The following is a 23105-nucleotide window of genomic DNA, read 5'->3' as shown; positions in this document are numbered from 1 at the left end:
ACCACTCTCCCATAAAGGGACTGATGAGGACGCCTCCCATAACAATAACAGCAGCTAACATTACAGAGTCTTAATACGTGGCAGGCACCGGGCCAGAAGCTTTCCACGGACTCCCTCTTTCAGTCCTCACTACAACTCACGAGCCATTTTACAGATGAGGAAACCCAGAGCCCTGGGAGGTAAGAGGACTTTCCCAAGATCACCCACTGGTGAATTGGAAAGCCACCTTCCTGGTTTTCGTGGAGATTGGGAGCCGAGGCTCAGAAAGTGCTGGGCTCAGTGCTGGCCCGCGGTCCCCGCCGGTAGCCGGGAGCGCTAACGCCAGCCTGGTGTGGTGAGGGGGTGGCTTGAGCCTCCAGCCTGGCCTGTTGCCTCTGTGAGTCCAGGAGCCCCAGATGGGTGTCCCTCACCTGTCACCCTTCACCCTGTAAGCTAGGCCACAGCCTTGCGAGATTGTATGAGGACAGACCTGTTTGGGAGGCCCGGCCCAAACATGAGAGCAGTTTGGAAGTGAAACTTGTTCCCTCCCCCTCCCGCCTCGACTGTCTCCCATCTTCCTTTCCCGGGAAGTGAGGGTGTGCCTTGCCCCGCAGGCTGAGTGCCAAGCCAGGCAGTGCCCCCGGCCCGCTGCTGACTCACCCCAAGTGGGTGTGGGGGCCTGGAGGGCAATGCCCTGCTCTTGAGTGGGTGGGGGCTGTGTGCACCAGATGGCGAGGTGCGACCTTTCCTCCCACTCCCAGCTCTGGGACCAGAGGAGGCCCAGGGGTGCTGACCGAGGAGCAGATTCACAGGCCTAGAGCCCTTCCGGGACAGGGCCGTCGACCCACCGTCTTCCTCAGGCCTCTTGGGAAGGGCCCTTCCGCCTTCCCTGGGAGAGTGTTGGAGAGACAGCCTTTCCAAGTGTGGTACATTGCCTGGGAAGCTTGCCCAGCATCTCTGTTTGGGCTTTAACAAAAGGCTCACTGTGCCCTGTTTACCCGCAGCCTGGCCGGCCTGCCACGGCTTGAGTGTGAAAGCCAAGTCTCCATAGGCCGACGCGGGGGCAGGAGCACGCTTGGGTGGTCACCCTCCGGGATGGAGAGGGCAGCACATCATTGCTTACTCCCTTCCCCCTCTGTAAGAAGCACCAGGAGGAAATCAACGACATCGGTTGATACCTAAGGGGTGGTTCTGAGAGTAAATCGCCAGCTCTCTACCTCCGTCCTTTCCTGGGGTCCTGAGCCTGGGTGGGGCTCCAGAAGCTCAAGGCCCTTGAGTGTGGTCTGTGAGACGGGGGCAGGTCCTGGAGGGCTCTGGGGGGGTCTGGTTTGTACTTGGAGATGCCATTCCTTGGCATCAGCCCTCACCTGGGTGTCTTCCCCCACTGAGTTCCGGGAGGGTTTTCTGCAGCGACAGGTGGGTTGTGGTAAGCGTAACACCTTCCTCTGTGCCACACGGTGCATTATGTTGAGTAGTCACAGTAAGCCTCTGAGGCAGGTACGGTAATATTCCCATTTTGCAGTTGAGGAAACTGAGGCTCAGAGGAAAAGTCATTTGTCCCCAGCGTCTGAGCCGACCCAACCTGGGGTGCTGCTTCCCAGCAGTGAGGACAGCACCCCGTGGAGCGTCGGTCACCTGGGTGGGGCAGGCAGGGGTGGACCAACCTTTTCCTAACACAGTACACGGCAGGTACTTCTGGCAAACTTTTACAGTCGTCAGAAACCGCACGGTGAGGACGGCCTTCTGGTTTTCTTCCCAGGTATTTTTCCTGCTCAGAAAAGTACCAAATTTAAATAACAGAAGAGTATATGGTATAGACAACCCTCTGCTATCTGATCCGCCCTCAGACTTAACTGAATATAGTTCTATGTATAGCTCTCCAGATTTTTCTATGCATACAGTAATAACTTAAGGATACAATTTTTTTAAAACAAGAATAGGATCATGCCTCTTTTGCCCTGATTTTTTTTTTAAATTGCGGTAAGATACACAAGTAAAATTATCATCTTAACCATTTTTAAACACACAGTTCAGTGGCATATTAATGCGTTCACACCATTCTGCGGCCCTCACCCCCGTTGAGCTCCAGAACTTTTTTTCACCTTGCAAACCTGAGACTCTGTACTTGTTTTTTTGCTTGTTTGTTTTTAATATTTTTAACTTTATTTTTGAGAGAGAGAGACAGAGCACGAGCAGGGGAGGGGCAGAGAGAGGGAGACACAGAATCTGAAGCAGGCTCCAGGCTCTGAGCTATCAGCACAGAGCCCGACACGGGGCTCAAACCCACAAACGGTGAGATCATGACCTGAAGTGAAGTCAGACGCTTAACCGACTGAGCCACCCAGGCGCCCCGATTTTTTTTTTTTTTAACATTTATTTATTTTTGAGACAGAGAGAGACAGAGCATGAATGGGGGAGGGTCAGAGAGAGAGGAAGACACAGAATCCGAAACAGGCTCCAGGCTCTGAGCAGTCAGCACAGAGCCCGACGCGGGGCATGAACCCACGGACCGCGAGATCATTACCTGAGCCGAAGTCGGACGCTTAACTGACGGAGCCACCCAGGCACCCCCCGATTTTTTTTTTTAATACCTCTAGGACATCTTTTGGGTCACTGTATACAGATGTATGAGGTAGGTAGCATTATTCTCAGTTTAAAAGTTTATTAATTATTTATTAATTTAAAAAATTTTTTTACATTTATTTATTTTTGAGAAAGAGACAGAGAGAGACCGAGTGTGAGCAGGGGAGGGGCAGAGAGAGAGGGAAGCACAGAATCCGAGGCAGGCTCCAGGCTCCGAGCTGTCAGCACAGAGCCCGACGTGGGGCTCGAACCCATGAACCATGAGACCATGACCTGAGCCAAAGTTGGACGCTTAACCGACTGAGCCACCCAGGCGCCCCTAATTTATTTTATTTTTGAGAGAGAGAGCACGTGAGTGAGTGCGTGCGAGCATGAGTCGGGCAGGGGCAGAGGCAGAGAGAGACAGAGAGTCCAAAGCAGGCTCCTCACTGTCAGTGCAGAGCCTGATGCAGGACTCAGGGCCCAGACTCACAAACCCCAAGATCATGACCTGAACTGAAGTCCGATGCTTAAGCTTAACCGACTGAGCCACCCAGGCACCCCTATTCTTATTTTAAAACTATTAAAACAGAGGCTTGAGCTAATAATTTTCCCAGGGTCATGGAATGATTTCAGAGGAGAGCTGCTTTTGAACCTGTGTCTTCCCAGATCCAAAGCTGTTGCTCTCTGTGCCCTCCGCGATCTGCCTGCCACCAAGGGGGAAGATAGGGACTCTCCAGGGACAGGGATATTCCGGCCTTGCCACAGGAACCTTCCCACTTCTCCCCGCCTGCGTCTGCTGTGATGTGGAAAGGGTCTGACTGCATCCTACCCGCTTCGGCAGCTCGCTGAGCACAGGGCAGGACCAGGCAGGGGTGGTATCGTGTTCTCTAGGATCCTCAGAGACCACAGGTGAGGAGCAGGCCAGTTGGAAGGAGGATTTGAATTTGCTGCCCCAGCAGTAGGTCCAGAGCGGCCGCCTCCAGCTGAGCCTGGCAGGTGTGAGGACCAGAGAGAGGACCCGCCAGAGGGGGTAGAAACGGAGGATGATTTTGGAAAATTTTGTATGAAATAATTTAAGCACACGGAAAAGTATAAAACCAGAACAAATATCATTGTATCCAGGACTCAGCTTTGTCGGTCCTTAATTTTTACAGTAATTATATCCGCTAGATTGTCTCTGTCTCAAATTATTTCAGACATAAGCGAAGCCTCTTCCCCGAGCCCTTTTGCTTCACCTCTCTGGATGAAATTGTCTTGATTTGCGGACTCTCCATGCATGTCTTTATAGCTTTACTACACATGGATATGTTACATTACAGAAAACCTTGCATGACACATAACGTATTATTCTGTAGCTTGTTTTTTGGCTCAGCATTTTTTCTGAGGTCCGTTCTTGTTAGTACATGTAGGCATAGATCATTAACTCATTGCTTTAGCATTCTCTTGTACGAGACGGTAACGATTTATCCTTTCTCCCGTTGATGGATGGGTTGCTGCTGATTTGGGGCTGTTAGGAGCAACTCTTTAGAGAGCATTCTCGTCCGTGACTTCTCATGTGTGTAAAACAACTCCCTGAGGTCTGTAACTAGGAGAGAAGTCGCTGGATTGTAGGATATGTGCATCCTGACTCCTCGTCTAGGAATTCAGCATGTTTGCCAGTTGCAGGGGAATGAAGTGGCATCTGATTTGCATTCCCCGATTGGCAACGAGATTAGGAATTAATTTCGTGCGTTAAATTCCATTTGCATTCTGTTCTTGTAAATTGTCTGTTCGTGTATTTTGCCATTTTTTTTTTCTTTTGGATTGTCTCTTTCTTGTGTTTGTAAGAGTTCTGTATTTGCCCTGGATAGTCATCCTTTGGTAGTTACACACATTGTAAATATCTCTTCCAAATCTGCGCGTTCTTTTTACTTGTTTTTTATTATGTTCTTTGATATGCATATATTTTATTTTATTTAATCTTTATTTATTTTTGAGAGAGAGAGAGAGAGAGAGACAGAGACAGAGTGCGATTGGGGTAGGAAAAGAGAGAGAGGGAGACACAGAATCCGAAGCAGGCTCCAGGCTCTGAGCTATCAGCACAGAGCCCAATGCAGAGCTCGAACTCACGAACCGTGAGGTTGTGACCTGAACCAATGTCGGACGCTTAACCGACTGAGCCACCCAGGCGCCCCTATTTTTTTTTTTAATTTTTTTATGTTTATTTACTTTTTTTTTTTTTTAATTTTTTTTCAACGTTTATTTATTTTTGGGACAGAGAGAGACAGAGCATGAACGGGGGAGGGGCAGAGAGAGAGGGAGACACAGAATCGGAAACAGGTTCCAGGCTCTGAGCCATCAGCCCAGAGCCCGACGCGGGGCTCCAACTCGCGGACCGCAAGATCGTGACCTGGCTGAAGTCGGACGCTTAACCGACTGCGCCACCCAGGCGCCCCATGTTTATTTACTTTTGACAGAGAGAGACAGCATGAGTGGGAGAGGGGCAGAGAGAGGGAGACAGAATCCGAAACAGGCTCCAGGCTCCCAGCTGTCAGCACAGAGCCCGATGCGGGGCTCGAACCCGCAGACTGCAAGACCATGACCTGAGCCGAAGTTGGACGCTCAACCAACTGAGCCACCCAGACGCCCCCAGGCGCCCCTATTTGAACTTAATGTGATCACAATATCAATCTCTTCCTGTAAGGATTTGTACTCTTTGTGATAGGAAATCCTTTCTCATCCTAAATTGATCTCTTAGATCTTTCTTTCTTCTTTTTTTTAAAGTTTATTTATTTATTTTGGGGTGCCTGGGTGGTCTAGTCGGTTGAGCGTCTGACTTCAGCTCAGGTCATGATCTCACCATTCTGGAGTTCAAGCCCCCGCGTCAGGCTCTGTGCTGACAGCTCAGAGCCTGGAGCCTGCTTTGGATTCTGTGTCTCCCCTCCTCTCTGTCCCTCCCATGCTCATGCTCTGTCTGTTTCTCAATAATAAATAAACGTAAAAAAATTTTAAAGTTTATTTATTTTGAGAGAGCACAGGAAGGGCAGAGAGAGAGAGAGGGACAGAGAATCCCAAGCAGGCTTTGGGCTGTCAGTGCAGTCTGATGCACAGCTCCAACTCGCGAACCACCAGATCATGACCTGAGCTGAAACCAAGAGTTGGAGGCTTAACCAACTGGGCCACCCAGGTGCCCCTTTTTTTAAACACTTTCAACTTTTGGGGCACCTGAGTGGCTCAGTTTGTTGAGGGTCTGGTTCTTGATTTCGGCTTGGGTCATTATCCCAGGGTTGTGGGATCGAGCCCTGCCCATGTTGGCCTCCTTGGAGCTTTTGTCTTAGGTCTTTGGTTCATTGGAATTTATTTTCATATTAAGGAAGTAGATGAGGCTATGCTTGTTTTCATGTGAGTACCTGAGAGCCAGCTCCATTCATGGACGCCCATTCTTTCCCTCGACCTGCAAAGCTAACACTCTTCATGTCTGTTTCCAGACATTTCAGGGTCTGTTTCTAGGCTCGCCCTTCTGTTCCTTTGACCCATCCATCTATCCCTACATCACAATACCACATTGGCTGAATTCCTGTATCTTTGTGGTCAGTCTCCTCTCACCTTGTTCTTCCAAATTGTCTTAGCTATGCTTGATCCCTTGGAATTGTGATTTTATTTTATTTTACTTTATTTTATTTTATTTTATTTTATTTTATTTTATTTTTTTACCCAAATTTTATTTTTATGGCTATTTTTTAAAATTGAAGTGTTGATCTTTTATTTATTTATTTTTTTAAATATATGAAATTTATTGTCAAATTGGTTTCCATACAACACCCAGTGCTCATCCCAAAAGATGCCCTTGGAATTGTGATTCAAAAAAAAAAAATCTTTTCGGGGCTTCTGGCTGGCTCGGTCAGAAGAGCATGTGACTCTTGATCTCGGGGTCATGAGTTCGAACCCCATGTTGAGTGCAGAGATTACTGAAAAAAATAAACTTAAAAAAACATACACACACAAAAGAACCAAACTTCATTACCTGACTAGCGTAATAGAAGATAGAGGTAAGTTTGGAGTGAAAAAAGATTATAAACAGCAGTCTGATGTCACTGCCAATGTGGTTCAAATGTGTGTGTTAAGTTTTATTTGTATACATAAAACTCGTAACGCAAGAATTACTCCACCACAGTTTTATTACCTACTCTTTGCAGGTGGCATACTTCTGACGTTTTTCCTCTTATCAAGTCACTGGGTGTCTTGCTCTAACAAGTTTTCATTCTTTCATAGTGTTTTATCATCTGATCATTTAATGAGTCTTCAACCAGTCACCCAGTAATGGGCATCTGGGTTGTTTCCAATTTTCCCAGGGCATAAATAGTACTCTGATGAACATTCCTGAAACTGACTTTTGTCCTGCTCTTTCACAGACAACTGCCATCCTTCCTTCTACGGCCTCCTTCCTGAGCTCCACCCAGATCGGCAGGTCTTGTCTCCACTGCTGTATTCTGGGCTCTGCACAAGGGCCCCGGATGAGTCTGGGGTGGCCTCTGTCCTGCAGGACTCCTAGCCTCCCTGGCCCCCGGCCCCTGGGTGGCCTCTTGCCCACTGCCTCCGAAGCTTTACTTGGGTGCAGCCATTGGCCTCCCACTTCACTGGTGGATGTTAACCCCTGACTTCTAGGAGGGCACAGTCTGTAGCTCAGAGTGAGGCGTCCATTCTGGAAAAGAAGTAGTCAGCCCAGAGCTCAGAGGACAGCAAGGCACATTGCCTTTTTGTCTTTTCTCAGTTCCCTGAGTTCAGCCCGTTCATCTTTGTCCTCTATTCAGGATCCTTTCCAAATTCTCCATCTCCTGGGGCAAAGACCTGACCTGATCTGACCCAATTCCCCACTGCGCTCCCCAAACTGCCCTCCCAGAACTTCAAAAGTATACCTGATCCCCACATGAGAACTGATTTTCTTTTTCTTCTTCTTTTTTTTAAGGCTCTGTTTCTTTTGAACTCTACTATTTTATCAATCACAAAGATAATACATGCTGGTAAAAAATTAGTTTCTTTTCATTCTGTTTCTTATTCCCTCTTGGAGAGGGAGCCCCTCCCCACGGTGCAGGGACTGTGGGTCAAGGGTTTATCAGAATGAGATTATATTTATTTATTTTTCTGGATCTTGCTTTTTTCCCAAAATGGTATTACATACACAGCTACTTCGTTCCATTGAAAAGGTCGCATCCTCGTTCCCGCCCACGCGGGCCAGGCCCCGCCCACTGTGGGCCAGGTCCCACCCACCGGTGTCTCTTTGCCTGGTATCTGCCAGCCCTCTGGGTGGTTTTCCTCCTTCCATTTCCTTCCTTTGTGCTCCTGTTCTGTGCACTTTTCAGCCACCCCTGACTGTCTGTTGAAGTCGGGGTTGCTCTGGGAGGCCAGGCCCATGTCCGGTTTAGCCGTATCCCACAGATGGGGGCGCAATGAGGCTCAGAGACATGAAGGCGCCTGTCCAGGGTCACTCCACCACTCAGGACAGAGCCCAGACTAGCCCGGCCATCCCTGCAGCTCTAAGCTCACATCATGTAGCTTGGGGCTTGCTCTCCACCTGACCGATGGGCCATACACGGGCAGTTTGGGAAAACTCATTTCAGTGACTTCTGATAGTCCTGAGAGCTTGGCAGGGCATCTGTGTCCCCCGCCCCACCCCCCATTTTATGGCTGGGGAAACCAACGTGCCACGAGGGGAAGGGGTCCTGGCTCCTGGACACACTGCTCCCTCCCTGCTGGCTGCAGGCAGGGGTGGCCAGGACAAGGGGGTGTTTGGTGGCATCGGCAGCTCTAGAGCCAAGCCTTGCTGGCTGACCTCAGGGTGGGCCACAGACAGTGTGAAAAGGAGGTGCCCAAGGCAGGCACAGGCCTGGGATCACATGCCCCTCGGTCCCTTGACCACCTTTTACAAGATGTGGGCATATCCACGACAGAGTCCCTGCCCCCTTTGGGACAGGGAAACAGGCCATGGGGGAGAAGAGCTATTCCAGACCCCTGCCCGGAGGCGATGCAAGCTGGGGAGGGGCTCAGTGCAGGGAGGGGATGAACACACTGCCTCCAGGAACCGTCCTGGGCGGAGTGCTTTCTGTAACCGGAAATGAGATCCCCACTGCCTTGAAGCTGCTCCCTTTCCCTGTGGCGCCCTCCTGAGCACAGGGGTCTGCTTCCAGGTGGGATCTGCTCCACCCGGGTGGCCCCCTGGAGCTGCTGCAGGTCCGGGCTCCACTGTGGATCTGGCTCTGAAGGTGGCCTCTGTCACTTACAGCCAGTGTGAAGTTGGGCCAGTGGCTTCTCTCTCTGAGCTTCAGTTTCCCTATCTGCAAAATGGTTGTGGGGAATATCATTCAGCCTTAAAAGGGAAAGGAATTCTGACCCGTGCTAAGACCCGGATGAACTTTGAGGGCCCTGTATTAAATGGAATACGGCAGACACAAAGAGACGGATCTTGTTTTGCACGTCTCCGTTCATGGAGCACCTGGGATAGTCAACTTTATAGAGACGGAAAGTAGAATGGCGATTGCCAGGGGCTGGGGGAGGGGGCAGTGGGGAGTTGGTGTTTAATGGGGACAGAGCAGACCCATGCTGCTGGTGGTGGCTGTAGGACAATGGCCGTGTATTTAATGCCACTGAATGACATACGTAAAAATGGTTAAAACAGTAAGTTCTATGTTATGTGTATATTACCACAGTGAAATTTGGAGAAAAAGAAATGGGTGTGGTGGGGGGGGTTGGTGCCTGACCGGCTCAGTCGGTAGAGCATGACTCTTGATCTCAGGGTCATGAGTTTAAGTCCCACGTTGGGTGTAGAGCTCACTTAAAAAAAAGAAAAAAAAATGGGTGCTGGAACAATGTGCTCATCCTGGACTTGGCCCTGAGTCTTTAGTCTGGGAACAGGAGCTGCCCCTGTGGATGTTCAGTGCTCTTGAGTCACTGGCTCGTGGGGCGGGTCCCTGCACTGGAGATCCCTACCTGGGGCGGGGTGGGGTGTGAGGGGCTCTGTCTCCTTCCCAGGGGCCCTCGGGGTGGGGCGGAGCCTCCGCTTCCTCCCTGTCAGGATGTGCAGCCCTGCCCACATCCACCTGAAACTCGCTGCTGCCCTCCCTCCCCGCCATGCCTGGGCCCTGCCCTTCCCTGCGTCCCGCTCCTGCCCCGTCCTCTCGGGCCCTCTCTTGAGACCCACTGATTTTATTGAGCACCTACTATGCGCCAAAGACTCCTGCCCTGCCCACCCCACTCTGCACTAAGCACTGCAAAAGCGTGAAATTCTGTGGACGCTTTCCAGCAGCCCTGTGAGGTGTCTGTGCAGAACCTGAGGCCCAAAGCCAGCGAGGACCTTGCCCGGCAGATCTCAGCTCAGCCTTCTTGGCCACTGGCTTGCCCCCCCCCCCCCCCCCCCGCTCAGCCTCAGCAAGAGCTGCTTGGGAGGGGGCTGCCCCTACCACCTAGTTGTTTGTTGTTGGGGACCCCTGGGGCGGGAGCCCCTCCTTCGCATCCCTGGGGACTAAAGCCTGGGGTTTGGTGCCTGCACCTTCTTTCCAGATTTCTTCCAAAACCCCAGCAGAGAGGGGCAGTGCCTTGTCCAGAGTTCCACAGTGAGCTGGTGGCAGAGGTGAGGCAGAAATAGGGTGCAGCTAGAGGGTCACCCCCACGGGGCCGGGCCTGCACCGAACTCCCAGCCAGGGCCCCTGGCTCTGCTCCCTGAGACTCCACGAGGCTCTTCTCAGCAGGGAGGCGGCATCTGTCTCTCCCACCACTGCCCATGAGCTCCCACTGGACACAGAGGCCCCTGAGGCGTGGACACACCTTGGGCACTTTTATCTCCCCAGAAGGCTGAGCCAAGGGCTGGATGGCAGCGAGTTCAGGATGTGCTTGAGACCAGGTGTTTGGGGTTGGGGGCAAGCTAAGAGCCAGACATACCGGTCTGGAATGGCCTGGGCTCTTTCCTCCCTCCTGTCGGCCTCCAGTTCCTTCACCTGTAAACGGAGGTGTGCACAGTTCCCACCTCAGAAGTCAGGAAGCCACATGTGCAAAGCTCTAGGACGGCAGGGCCCAGAGGCCACTCCTCACCCTGAGACCGGGTGTCCCCACTAGGCTGGCACACCCACCTCCCTCCAAAACTGTGAGTTTGCAACCACATCCTGCCTGGTCGTAAACTGCACCGCCCCCAGCGTCTGGCGTCCTGCCGTGGCCGGCTCTCTCTGGAATCTCCGGGCAGGCTGGTGCACACCCTCGGGCGCTCGGTCTCGGCCCCTCCTCCCTTCCCGTCCCCAGCCTTTGGGTGCCTGCCTGGATGTGGGCTTGGGGAACTGGCGAGGGAGGGACGAGTATCCGGGTCTCTTTCAGCTGGAGGCTGGCTGCGTGATTCAGCGAGCCCTCCCCGGGGTGCCCCCTCCCCAGGAGTGTGGGCGGTGTAAGGAGCCAGCCAGTCATTAGAGGCCCAGGCCTTCTCGCCAGGAAGGCTGACCCCTGGGCTGGAGCTGGTGGCCCAGGGAGGGTGGTGGTGTCTACTGGCCCCGTGGTGACCCGAGTTCTGGGAACCCCAGGGGGGCAGGGAAGCTGGACTCCCGGGTGTGGCCTCTTGGCATGGTCACGCTGATAGCAAGCCCGTGCAGCAGTGACGACCCAAGTGGGGAGGCGGAGGGACAGGCCTGGGTTCAGTCCCAGTTCTGCCCTGAGTCGTAGAGTGTCCGTGGCAGGTGACCTCACTTCCCTGAGCTCAGTTCCCCCGTCTGTGGAACGAGGCCAAAGACAGGCCTGCGCGTGGGCTTCGAAGGGATTCCGTGGTATGGGCTAGCCCAGTGCCTGGCACACGTCCATCTGAGTGCCCCGATTCCCTCTCAGAGTCCTGGGTTGCTTTCTTCCCACCCATCCTGGTGTGCCCTGGAAAGACAGGATGGAACACATTTGGCGTTTGCAGGGAGGCCCGTTTTATGAATGTTTCATTACCGTGGTCATTATTAACATTACCGACAGTCAGAATGAGGGGGGCAGTCCCGTAGTCTGGGCACCCTGGTTCCTCTCCCAAGAGAAACAGACCAGTCTGTCAAAATACAAGTACTTAAACCTTGGTTTAAAGTCTAGATTCTAGGGGCACCTGGGTGGCTCAGTCAGTTGAATGCCAGACTTCGGCTCAGGTCATGCTTCGGCTCAGGTCATGATCTTATGGTGCATGAGATCGAGCCCCGCGTTGGGCTCCTTGCTGACAGCGTGGAGTCTGCTTGGGGTTCTCGCTTCCTCTCCCTTTCTTTCTGCCTCTCTCTCTCTTTCAAAATAAGTAAACTTAAAAAAAAAAAATCTAGATTCTACATTGGAAAATAGGGAGTAAAATAAAATTCACAATTTTATTTAAAAAAATATGCACAGAAAGGACTGGAAGGTTATTACGCGTTGAGAAGTTAACAGTGGGTAACCCTGGCAGTGTTCTTACAAGGGATCTCTTTTTTTGTGTTTATGCTTTTTTATATTTCCCCAAGCGTTCTCTGGTGAACATAGAGTACTTTTTAAAATTTCGTTACAGTCTTGCAGACCAGTAGTTGTAAGGGCAGTGTGTCTTGGCAGGGTGATTGCAGACAGCCCAAGCACAGGATTCCTTTCGCACCTTCATTTTGTTGCACTCCTCCTGTATGTCACTGGCTGGATTTCCTGAATGTGGCTTCTTATGCAGTGTTCCCCAAACTTGGCCGATCGTTAGCGTCACCAAAGTCAAGTGTAAGCTCTACCTGAGACCTGCCGAATTGAACTCTCCAGGGAGGTAATATGCTGCTATTTTTAATTTCCTTATACACACACATGTAGATGCACACGGCCAGAGATAATAATAATAATAATAATAATAATAATATGCTGCTATTTTTAATTTCCTTATACACACACATGTAGATGCACACGGCCAGAGATGATGATGATGATAATAATAATAATAATAATAATAATTGTGATATCATCCAGCATGGGGCGGAGATCGATCTTGTTTTCTTGTCTTCTCTCTGCTTGGCCACACCCCCTACTCTGTGTGTGTGTGTGTGTGTGTGTGTGTGTGTGTGTGTGTGTGTAAGAAAGACTCCCTTCAGGATCCAGTAGGGACATAATTACATGCATTCTCATAGAACTTTTTTGAATTTCCCTATTTGTCTTACAAAAGTGAGTTCATGGGCACCTTGGTGGCTCAGTCGGTGAAGCGTCCGACCCTTGGTCTCAGCTCAGGTCATGGTCTCACTGTGAGTTCGAGCCCTTCACTGGGCTCTGTGCTGACAATGCAGAGCCTGCTTGGGATTCTCTCTCTCTTTCTCTCTGGCCCTCCCCTGCTCACGCTGTCTCTGTCTCTCGCAAAAATAAATAAATAAACTTAAAAGAAAAAAGTGAGTTCACATCAAGCCCCCTCTTCTCCATTGGGATTTCTCACACTTGGAGGAAACCTCTTCGGGTCACTGGGGCAGCATCACGGCCCTGGTTCCACGTGAACTGGGAGTTTTCAACAAGCCCCTCTGGTCAGTGTGATCGTTAATAGGATGCAGCCTGGGGACAGGAATTCCCCAAGAGGTCCTGCTGGAATGCAGGGCGAGGCCACCTTAGCCACATGTCGGCGTGGGTCCCGACCTCAGTCCTTGGTCTTCACGTCTGCTAAGTCCGGGGGCCACCTGCCTTCCCCTGTGCTGGTGTCCCAGCCGCCTGGTGGCCACATAGTTCTGGACAGAGGCTGATCGGTGGGCCACCCTGTGCGTGGCAAGGCTGTGACTCCCAGCCCGACTCAAGGTGGAATGTTGGACGACGGGTGCGCCGTCTCCTGGGTCCCAGACAGCCGGGCCGCCCTGTGGTAACCCCCTCCTGTGGGTCCCTTTCAGGTTGAACCATGATTCCAGTGACAGAGCTCCGCTACTTTGCGGACACGCAGCCAGCCTACCGGATCCTGAAGCCATGGTGGGACGTGTTCACCGACTACATCTCCATTGTCATGCTGATGATCGCGGTCTTTGGGGGCACACTGCAGGTCACCCAGGACAAGATGATCTGCCTGCCTTGTAAGTGGGTCACCAAGGACTCCTGCAACGACTCATCCCGGGGCTGGGCAGCCCCCGGCCCAGAGCCCACCTACCCCAACTCCACGGTCCTGCCGACCCCCGGCGCAGGCCCCACGGGCATCAAGTACGACCTGGACCGGCACCAGTACAACTACGTGGACGCCGTGTGCTACGAGAACCGCCTGCACTGGTTCGCCAAGTACTTCCCCTACCTGGTGCTCCTGCACACGCTCATCTTCCTGGCCTGCAGCAACTTCTGGTTCAAGTTTCCGCGCACGAGCTCGAAGCTGGAGCACTTCGTGTCTATCCTGCTCAAGTGCTTCGACTCGCCTTGGACCACGCGCGCCCTGTCCGAGACGGTGGTGGAAGAGAGCGACCCCAAGCCGGCCTTCAGCAAGATGAACGGCTCCATGGACAAGAAGTCGTCGACGGTCAGCGAAGACGTGGAGGCCACCGTGCCCATGCTGCAGCGGACCAAGTCCCGGATCGAGCAGGGCATCGTGGACCGCTCGGAGACGGGCGTGCTGGACAAGAAGGAGGGCGAGCAGGCCAAGGCGCTGTTCGAGAAGGTGAAGAAGTTCCGCACCCACGTGGAGGAGGGGGACATCGTGTACCGCCTCTACATGCGGCAGACCATCATCAAGGTGGTCAAGTTCATCCTCATCATCTGCTACACCGTCTACTACGTGCACAACATCAAGTTCGACGTGGACTGCACCGTGGACATCGAGAGCCTGACGGGCTACCGCACCTACCGCTGTGCCCACCCGCTGGCCACGCTCTTCAAGATCCTGGCGTCCTTCTACATCAGCCTGGTCATCTTCTACGGCCTCATCTGCATGTACACGCTGTGGTGGATGCTGCGGCGCTCCCTCAAGAAGTACTCGTTCGAGTCCATCCGCGAGGAGAGCAGCTACAGCGACATCCCCGACGTCAAGAACGACTTCGCCTTCATGCTCCACCTCATCGACCAGTACGACCCGCTCTACTCGAAGCGCTTCGCCGTCTTCCTGTCGGAGGTGAGCGAGAACAAGCTGCGGCAGCTGAACCTCAACAACGAGTGGACGCTGGACAAGCTGCGGCAGCGGCTCACCAAGAACGCGCAGGACAAGCTGGAGCTGCACCTGTTCATGCTCAGCGGCATCCCCGACACCGTGTTCGACCTGGTGGAGCTGGAGGTGCTGAAGCTGGAGCTGATCCCGGACGTGACCATCCCGCCCAGCATCGCCCAGCTCACGGGCCTCAGGGAGCTGTGGCTGTACCACACGGCGGCCAAGATCGAGGCGCCCGCCCTGGCCTTCCTGCGCGAGAACCTGCGGGCCCTGCACATCAAGTTCACGGACATCAAGGAGATCCCGCTGTGGATCTACAGCCTGAAGACCCTGGAGGAGCTGCACCTGACGGGCAACCTGAGCGCGGAGAACAACCGCTACATCGTCATCGACGGGCTGCGCGAGCTCAAGCGCCTCAAGGTGCTGCGGCTCAAGAGCAACCTGAGCAAGCTGCCGCAGGTGGTCACCGACGTGGGCGTGCACCTGCAGAAGCTGTCCATCAACAACGAGGGCACCAAGCTCATCGTCCTCAACAGCCTCAAGAAGATGGTGAACCTGACCGAGCTGGAGCTGATCCGCTGCGACCTGGAGCGGATCCCACACTCCATCTTCAGCCTCCACAACCTGCAGGAGATCGACCTCAAGGACAACAACCTCAAGACCATCGAGGAGATCATCAGCTTCCAGCACCTGCACCGCCTCACCTGCCTTAAGCTGTGGTACAACCACATCGCCTACATCCCCATCCAGATCGGCAACCTCACCAACCTCGAGCGCCTCTATCTGAACCGCAACAAGATCGAGAAGATCCCCACCCAGCTCTTCTACTGCCGCAAGCTGCGCTACCTGGACCTCAGCCACAACAACCTGACCTTCCTCCCCGCCGATATCGGCCTCCTGCAGAACCTCCAGAACTTGGCGGTCACGGCCAACCGGGTGAGTGGCTTGGCCGTGGCTCCGCGGGGGGCCCGGCGGAGGCCTTTGGCGGAGGAGGGGGAGGTGTTCAGGAGGCTCGGGGTCTCGGGGTGGTCGGGATGGCCTGAGGCTCCTGGGCTGGCGGTCCTCCCCCGCCCCCGTGGTTCCCAGAAGCACCCGGGAGGAGCTTGTTGGGAATACAGATTCCCGGGCCCCGGGCCAGTCCTGCCGACCTGGGCTTGGGAGCCTGTCTTTGCCATAGGATGCTGCAGAGTCCTTCTGTCGGGAGGGCTGGTGTGGTAAGTGGGGGGGGGGATGTCGTCTGTCCCTGAAGGGACCCGGGGCACGTTCCTTATAGGCAGGGGTGTGCTGGGGCAGGAGGTCCGAGGGCTGGGTTGTGGGAGGCAGGACCCAGCCTGGAGCTGGCTCTGGATCGCATTTGGAGTCGAGGGGCCAGTCTGGATCCACTGGAGACAGAAACCGTGGGTGGCTGGTGCTCAGCGAGGCGAAACCGGGTGGTTTCTGCAACTCTTTGCGCTGCTCACACCCTTCCCCCTCTGTGTCTTGGGGTGGTAGAGGGCACAGTCGGGCTTGTCGCCACCTGCCTTTTTGGAGAGGAAGTTGTACAAACCATTTCAGGCCAGCAGTGTGGGAGGCGATGCCCTGGAGGGCTACAAATCGTTGGTAGCCCTGTGTGCTAGCCCCTCGCCTGCCCAGGGAAGCCCCCCACCCAAGGGCCCCTTCTCAGAGGCAGGCGGGCGGAGTTGAGGGCAGGGTGCTCCTGTGGCCCTGTGGTCAGGTCTCTGTAGTGCAAGCAAAGCCACAGCCACTGGAAGGACCTCCCCCTGCCCGCCCCTCCTGCACACCTGCAGGAGGGGTGACACATTCCTGGTCTCTGCTGACTGGCAGTGAGGCAGGTGGCGGTGGGAGCCCCAGGCCAGGAGTGCAAACTCTGGAGACCTGGTTCGGACACCATCCCTGTGCCGCCCTGTGGCCAGGGGCACAAAGCGGCCCACCCTTTGCAGGGCACGAAGCTCCCGGCAGGAGCTCTCTCATTTCAGGCAGTCCCTGAAATGCCCCTGCCCCAGGAAAGGACACACCTTCTCCAGTGTCACTCAGATTGAAGGGTCTGTGTCCCGCCTCTCTCAGTACAAACCAACCTGACGCTTCCATAGATCAGGGGTGGTGACAAATCCTGTCTTCCTCCCCCAAATCATGACTGAGCGTACAAGGGCGAAGGTCATGTCCCAGGTTGCCTCACTGGAGAATCTGCCCCCATGGCCTGGGACAGGCCACTGATCAGGAAAATTGGGCCTCTGGGGAGAAGCCACATTTGGGCAGCACCAGACAGACCCCCAACACTTCCTTTAATACATGGAGGGGGACCAAGCGGCTCCCCGAGAGCACAGTGTGGGGGCCAGATTGCCCCTGGAATTGGGTCCACTAAGGCATCTCACAACCCTTTGTCTGGGGGGTGGCGTGGGGCAGCTTGCTGGGCCCTCCTTCCTGATGGAGGGTGCAGCAGACGTCCAGCCTGGCTCGAAGTTCCATCCGCTAACCCCCGCTGCTCACCCCTAGCAGGCCTATTAGGTCGTGCCTGTTGGCTGAGGTCACCCCTCAGGAAAGGAGCTGGCGACAGGCAGACAGGCACACTGTTGCCGTCCCGAGGAAGGAGACCCTCTGCAGCCCTATTTAGCACACTGTTTAATCACATCCTGTCTCCGCCCCTGGAATGCCAGAGGCCTCTGTAAAAAAATTCACTTGGGCAGGATCCTTGTCAGGCCCATCCTTTCAAGCTGGAGCCCCTCTCCTCCTCCTTTGTGAGCACCCCCCGCCCCTGGGGCTCCAGGTGGACAGGGAGGGGTGGGTGTGACCTGGCTCAGGCCCTTAGCTGCTCTTTTCCCAGGTTTAAACTCGTGTGAATAGACACGGAAAACTGGTGTTCATCTGTCCACAAATCCATTTATTCATTCTTTCATTGATTTGGTAAATGCTTTTCAAGCACTCCTAGCATGGGACAAGGTGCTGGGGACACAGGGACGAACACGGCCCACTGGCTGCCCATCTGGAGCCTCCTGGGCACACACGGGAGCGGCCTCAACCCAGATTTAGGTCAGGAGGGCCTCCTGGAGGAAGGGACATCTCACCTGGCCCTGAGGACGAGGAGGAGTCCGCCAGATGAAGAGGAAAGGGGAGAGTCCAGTAGGTTTTGTCCATGGGGGAGGAGCAGCCTGAGGCCAGGATTGGTAGGAGAGTCCTGTTCTTCTTCCTTGTCTCCATCAGATCGTCCCTGTGCCCCTTGTCTGGTGACGTGGGTCTTGGCACACAGGAAATGTTTACCAGACACTGGTTGATTGAGTGGATGAAAGAACGACCTAACTTACAACTGGGAGAGACTGATCTTGCTGCAGTGTGAGGCTGTGGGTTTGAGGGACAAGATGAGCGAGGTCAAGAGCTGGCTGAAAACCCAGGTGCAGCCACCGGCGGGGGGCGGGGGGTGACAGAGGCTGCTGCGGGTGGAGGGACATTGGCGGCAGAATCCGCAGGATGGGGCTGGATCGGATGCGGGACAAGGGGAGAGCTCCGAGTGACTCTGGGTTTCTCACTTGGCTGCCTGGGAAGATGGGCCATTGAAACGGGATGTAGAGGGAGTCACTGGTTTTCAGAGGGGAGAGCGTATGTCCCATGTTGAGGGTCTGGCGCCCCTGGGACATCCAAGGGATGTTCATGTTGAGTCAGCCTGAAGCCCAGGGAATCCGCCCTGTGCCCACCCAGGCTCCTGCGTGAAGACGGGTCCTTGTCGAGATCACTGGGGAGAAGATGGAGGGAGAGAGGAGTCTGGCCCAAGCCTTTGGGGTGGAAGCGAAAGAGACCAGGCAGGAGAGTGTGGGCTTACGGCACGCGGGACAGTGGGGTGAAAGAATGGGTTCAGGTCCAACGGATTAGGAGGGACTGTTGGTGACTCTGGCCGGATAGTTTCAGGGGTGGACAGGGGCAGAAGCTGGATCACAGTGAAGCAAGAGACAGTGTTTGTCCAGATGGTTTGCTGGGAGGGGTGGAGGGCCATGGAGCAACCCCAGAGGCTTCTGGGAGGGGCTTTTTTTCAAAGACTGGCGGGACTCGAGGGCACCTCAGTGCTGATAGTGGAGCCACTGAGGTCCCTGGGCCATAGGAGAGGGCAGGATCGGGGTGATGGGAAAGGACCTCGACCCTTCAGCAGCTGAGTGACACCTCGGGAAGAAGGACAGGCCCAAGGACAGGGGTGGCTGTGGCGGGGCGCCGAGCCACTGGAGGGACCTTCCCTTTTTTCTGTGGGACGTGGAGAGAGCTCACTGGATGGGGCAGGGGTGCTCCAGGGATGCGGTGTTTTAGGGAGGCAGTCCTGCACGGGAACCCCAGCTGTGCCACTCACTGGGCCAGGCCTCTCACGCTTCCCTGACCATTGAGTCGTCAGAAGAGGCCACTGTGGTGGAGAGCGGGCTCTCTGGGGGGGCTCAGGCCCCCCCCCCCCAGTCCTGCCAGAGCCCGCTTCCCATCATCCCTCTGACCGTCATGTCCCTCAGCGTCAGTCCTGCTCACCCGGAAGCCACCTTGGCCCCATCCCTGACCGCTGGGCACAACGGGGCAGGAGTCTCTTTTAAAACATCCTCAGACACAGAACATGGAAGGCGACATGCGTTTCCAGTCCTACCCTTTCATCGTACAGATGGGGAAACTGACGCACAGGGAGGGAAAGGGACTTGCCCAGGGCTACACTGGCAGGGAGCGCCGTATTTGGCACAATGGGAGCACAGCACAGGCTCCGATCAGAGGAAGCTAGGCTTACTCACATCCTCTCCTGACCTTTCTGGCTGTGTGGTCTCGGACACGTTGCATTTCGCCTCTCCAGGCCTCAGCAGGACAATGGGGATGGGGACAGAGCAGCCTCAGAGAGGTTACTGAACAGTCTTTCCGTCGTCCTCACGCGGGATCGAGTGGGGTGCCTCCTGCCCCTCGTACCTGAAGGAGGTTGTTTTGGCAAAAACAGGTTCAGTAAGAACCGTGTTTGTAGCTGATTCCTCACAGAAGGGCAGGGAGGAAGGTGGCATTTGTGTGGCCTTTCCCTATGCACCTAGAGACACAGCAGGTCCCCATGTGGGCTCCGCTGTTTGTTCCTTGCTCCACCGATGGTGTGGACAGATAGCAGAGGGTCATGGGTTTGAGCCCCACGTCAGGCTCTCCGCTGTCAATGTGGAGCCTGATTTGGATCCTCTGTCCTCCTCCCTCTGCCGCTCCCCTGCTTGGGCCCTCGCTCTCTCTCTCTCTCTCTCAAAAACAAATAAACATTAAAAAAAAAAAGTATCAGTGCTCTGATCGAGCCTGGTGTGTAGGAAGTTGCATGTGGGCATTGCCCATTATTCAGATTTTGCAAAATAGGAGGGGAATGGCCAATACTGGGCTCCCGGCACTCATGGTCAGGGTGTGACTTGAGGAGGGGACTGAGGCCCAGGACAGGGAAGTGACACAGCTGGGGTCCCCACCCGTACTGGCACACTGTCTCCAGTTCTCAGCAACAGTTCAGGGCATACAATTTTCTTGGCATGCTTCTCCCTTTCCTAAATGGTTCTTTTTTTTTTTTTTTTTTTTAAATGTTTCTTTATTTTTGAGAGGGAGATAGACAGCTGAGCGGGGGAGGGGTAGAGAGACACAGAGAGGGAGACACAGAATCCGAGGCAGGCTCCAGGCTCCGAGCTGTCAGCACAGAGCCCGACGCGGGGCTCGAACCCACAAACGGTGAGATCATGACCTGAGCTGAAGTCGGACGCTTAACCGACTGAGTCACCCAGGCACCCCTCATAAATTGTTCTTAAATCAGGCAAGACCCACAGGTGAGGCCTGGACAGTGGAGGGGGTGTGGAGCGGTTAGTAGAGTAGCTGGCCTGGCTGCTGTGATGTGCGGGGGGACCAGGTGCTGGGAGACAGCGGGGACCCGGGTGGCCCCCATCCTGCCCTCCCAGAGCCCACGGTCCAGGAGTGACCGGTGGCCGAGCAGCTTCCCCATGGAGGGATCGGTGCTTCTGGGGGCCGTGGGGGCCATAGGTTCCCCGGGAGGCCGGGGAAGGCCTCCCGGAACAGGTGAGTACGGAATGAGTCTTCAAGTACAGGTGGGAGTCAGCTGGGCTTCGGGCCGGACAGTACTGGTGCTGGGGGAGCGGGGAGAAGCCTCGGCCAAGGCCCCGGGTCTGTGCTGTGCCCCTCACTCGGGCCCTCTGCTCCTCCCCTGCAGATCGAGGCACTGCCCCCGGAACTCTTCCAGTGCCGGAAGCTGCGGGCGCTGCACCTGGGCAACAACGTTCTGCAGTCACTGCCCTCCAGGGTGGGCGAGCTGACCAACCTGACCCAGATCGAGCTGCGGGGCAACCGGCTGGAGTGTCTGCCCGTGGAGCTGGGCGAGTGCCCGCTGCTCAAGCGCAGCGGCCTGGTGGTGGAGGAGGACCTGTTCAACACGTTGCCGCCCGAGGTGAAGGAGCGGCTGTGGAGGGCTGACAAGGAGCAGGCCTGAGTGCTGGCGGACGGCTGAGCACGGGGCCACCGAGGAGCCCTGGGACCCAGGGACCCAGGCACCCAGGGACAACCAGCCAGGTCTCAGCCAGGCCAGGAGCCCGGGGCTGGACGTCGGCTGGGCTGCGGCGACAGGACAGTACCTGAGGGGCTGGCCCCTTTTCTCCTTCGAGACTCATGCCCCCCAGGGCGGGCGCCTTGTCGGGGAGATCAGAGACCTAAGTCGTAGAGTGCAGTATTTGGACAATCAGGGCCTCTTCCCTGGAGGCCATCTCTGCCGCCAGAGGCCCAGGGACACCTACTTAGCTCTTGGTATTTATTTTTCGCCACTTCCCACCCCTCCCTCCGGATAACTTCTACATTCCCAAGAAAGTCCAGCTCAGATGGGGGAGGTGTTGAAGGAAGGGTGGGCCGTGTCCCTTTTTCTTTTTTTTTTGGTGATGCCACCGGCAGTACCCACCCAGACTTGAGCAGAGTGGTCCAGGGAGAACCAGCCGTGGATAGTCGCCGCCCCCCCCCCCCCCCTTGGTGCGGGGGACGGGCTCTGGCGGTATGGCCCAGGGGACGGTAGGCCGCCGGGTAGAAAGGCCAGGCCTGGGGCTTGCCTCAACAGTTCTAGATTTTTTTTTTTTTTTTTTTAAGTAAAAAAAAAAAAAAAAAAAGAAAAAGAAAAATTTTTTTTTTAAAGCTTTGAAAATTGATGGTTTGGGTATTAAAAAGAAAAAAACTAAAAAAAAAAAAAAAAAAGACAGTGAAGGCCAGTGAGTTGGGGTCTCAGGGCAGGATGGCAGCTTCAGAGCAGAGCAGCAAGACACAGAATTGTATTTCCTCCCCCCCGGGTGCAGGCTGCCGAATGTCTTCCGAGTCTGGCGTGACCTCGGTCCAGGAGTTCTGTTTGTTCCTCTCCTCTCCCAGGACGGGGAATTTTGTTTTGTTTTGTTTTGTTTTTTGGTGTCTTGTTTTCTTTCTCCTCCATGTGTCTTGGCAGGCACTCATTTCTGTGGCTGTTGGCCAGAGGGAATGTTCTAGAGCTGCCAAGAAGGGAGGAGACTCGGGTTGGCTAATCCCCGGATGAACGGTGCTCCATCGTCCCGTCCCTCGTCTCAGTGTTAAAGAGCCAGGAGGAGCTACCTCGCCCGGACTCTGCTTTCCCACCTCACGTGTCACGACTTTGCCCAGTGCCACCACTAGCTTCAGCTGCTGACATCAGCCCTGTCACCACCTGGTCCTAAAGAAGAGACACTTGGAGGCGGGGTCGTGGGTGGGGAGGTCGCTGCTGGGAGGGTGGGCTCCCCAGGTCTTAGTTCCAGTTTCTGTCCCGGGCGCCTGGCACACACAGCCCCCTCAGCACCTGGTTGCTGGAAGCCACCTCACTTTAGATCAGTCACCAGGGTCCCCGCGTTAGAAGGGTCCCCCCCCTTAGATCAATCACTTGGACACTAAGGCACGTTTTAGCGTCTCTTGTCTTTAATGATTACGTCCATTTGTCTGTCCATTTGTGTTTCCTGCGTCATATCGGCGGATGTAATCCTCAGAAATAATGCACACTAGCCTTTGACGACCATGAAGCAATCCGTTACATGAGGGTCTGAACTTGTAGACTCGGTTCAAATATCAAATAAATCTATAACAGAAAGTAGCCTTTGGAGGTCTCTGTGTTGTGGGGGGGGGGGGGGGGCGGGGGGGGCTTCCCTCAGCTCTCTGAGTCCCGCTGGGCCCTGTGGACTAGTTTGTGGAACAGCCACCGATGGGCACCTAGAAGGTGGTTCACCGCCCCTCTCCCTGCCGGGGGAGACCGCAAGCCCCGTGGAGGCAGCGTCTGTTGCGTGCCTGGTGTGGCCCAGGCCGGGGATTCCACGGTCGCCCAGTCGCCTGTGGTTTGGACCTTCGTGAGCTTTGGCGGGGGAAGGCGTGGGGGCACTGGAATACTCTCCATCCTTGTCCCAGCTCTGTTATCCCTGCACAAAGCCGGACCGATCCCTTCCCTCCCAGGGCCTCCATACCCCCATCTATGCAATGGGCGTTTCCACTCTGTGCTCTC

The 23105-nt window shown here is 54.9% G+C and overlaps 1 protein-coding gene across 2 annotated transcripts in view; it reads left to right on the top strand.

The window, feature by feature from the left end:
* Nucleotides 1-22703, top strand: part of LRRC8A (leucine rich repeat containing 8 VRAC subunit A) — a 30186-nt gene extending 7483 nt beyond the window's left edge. For both annotated transcript variants that reach the window (XM_047829632.1, XM_047829633.1), the window contains 2 exons: nucleotides 13380-15544; nucleotides 20790-22703. In XM_047829632.1, coding sequence (XP_047685588.1) covers nucleotides 13388-15544; nucleotides 20790-21065 — 2433 coding nt within the window. In that variant the 5' untranslated portion in view covers nucleotides 13380-13387 and the 3' untranslated portion in view covers nucleotides 21066-22703. The remainder of the gene's footprint in view (nucleotides 1-13379; nucleotides 15545-20789) is intronic.
* The last annotated feature ends 402 nt before the right edge of the window (nucleotides 22704-23105 follow it).

The sequence above is a fragment of the Prionailurus viverrinus genome, chromosome D4 (assembly GCF_022837055.1).
Source record: "Prionailurus viverrinus isolate Anna chromosome D4, UM_Priviv_1.0, whole genome shotgun sequence".
In the NCBI taxonomy this organism is placed as follows: Eukaryota; Metazoa; Chordata; class Mammalia; order Carnivora; family Felidae; genus Prionailurus; species Prionailurus viverrinus.
This window is presented reverse-complemented; position numbering and strand designations above follow the sequence as displayed.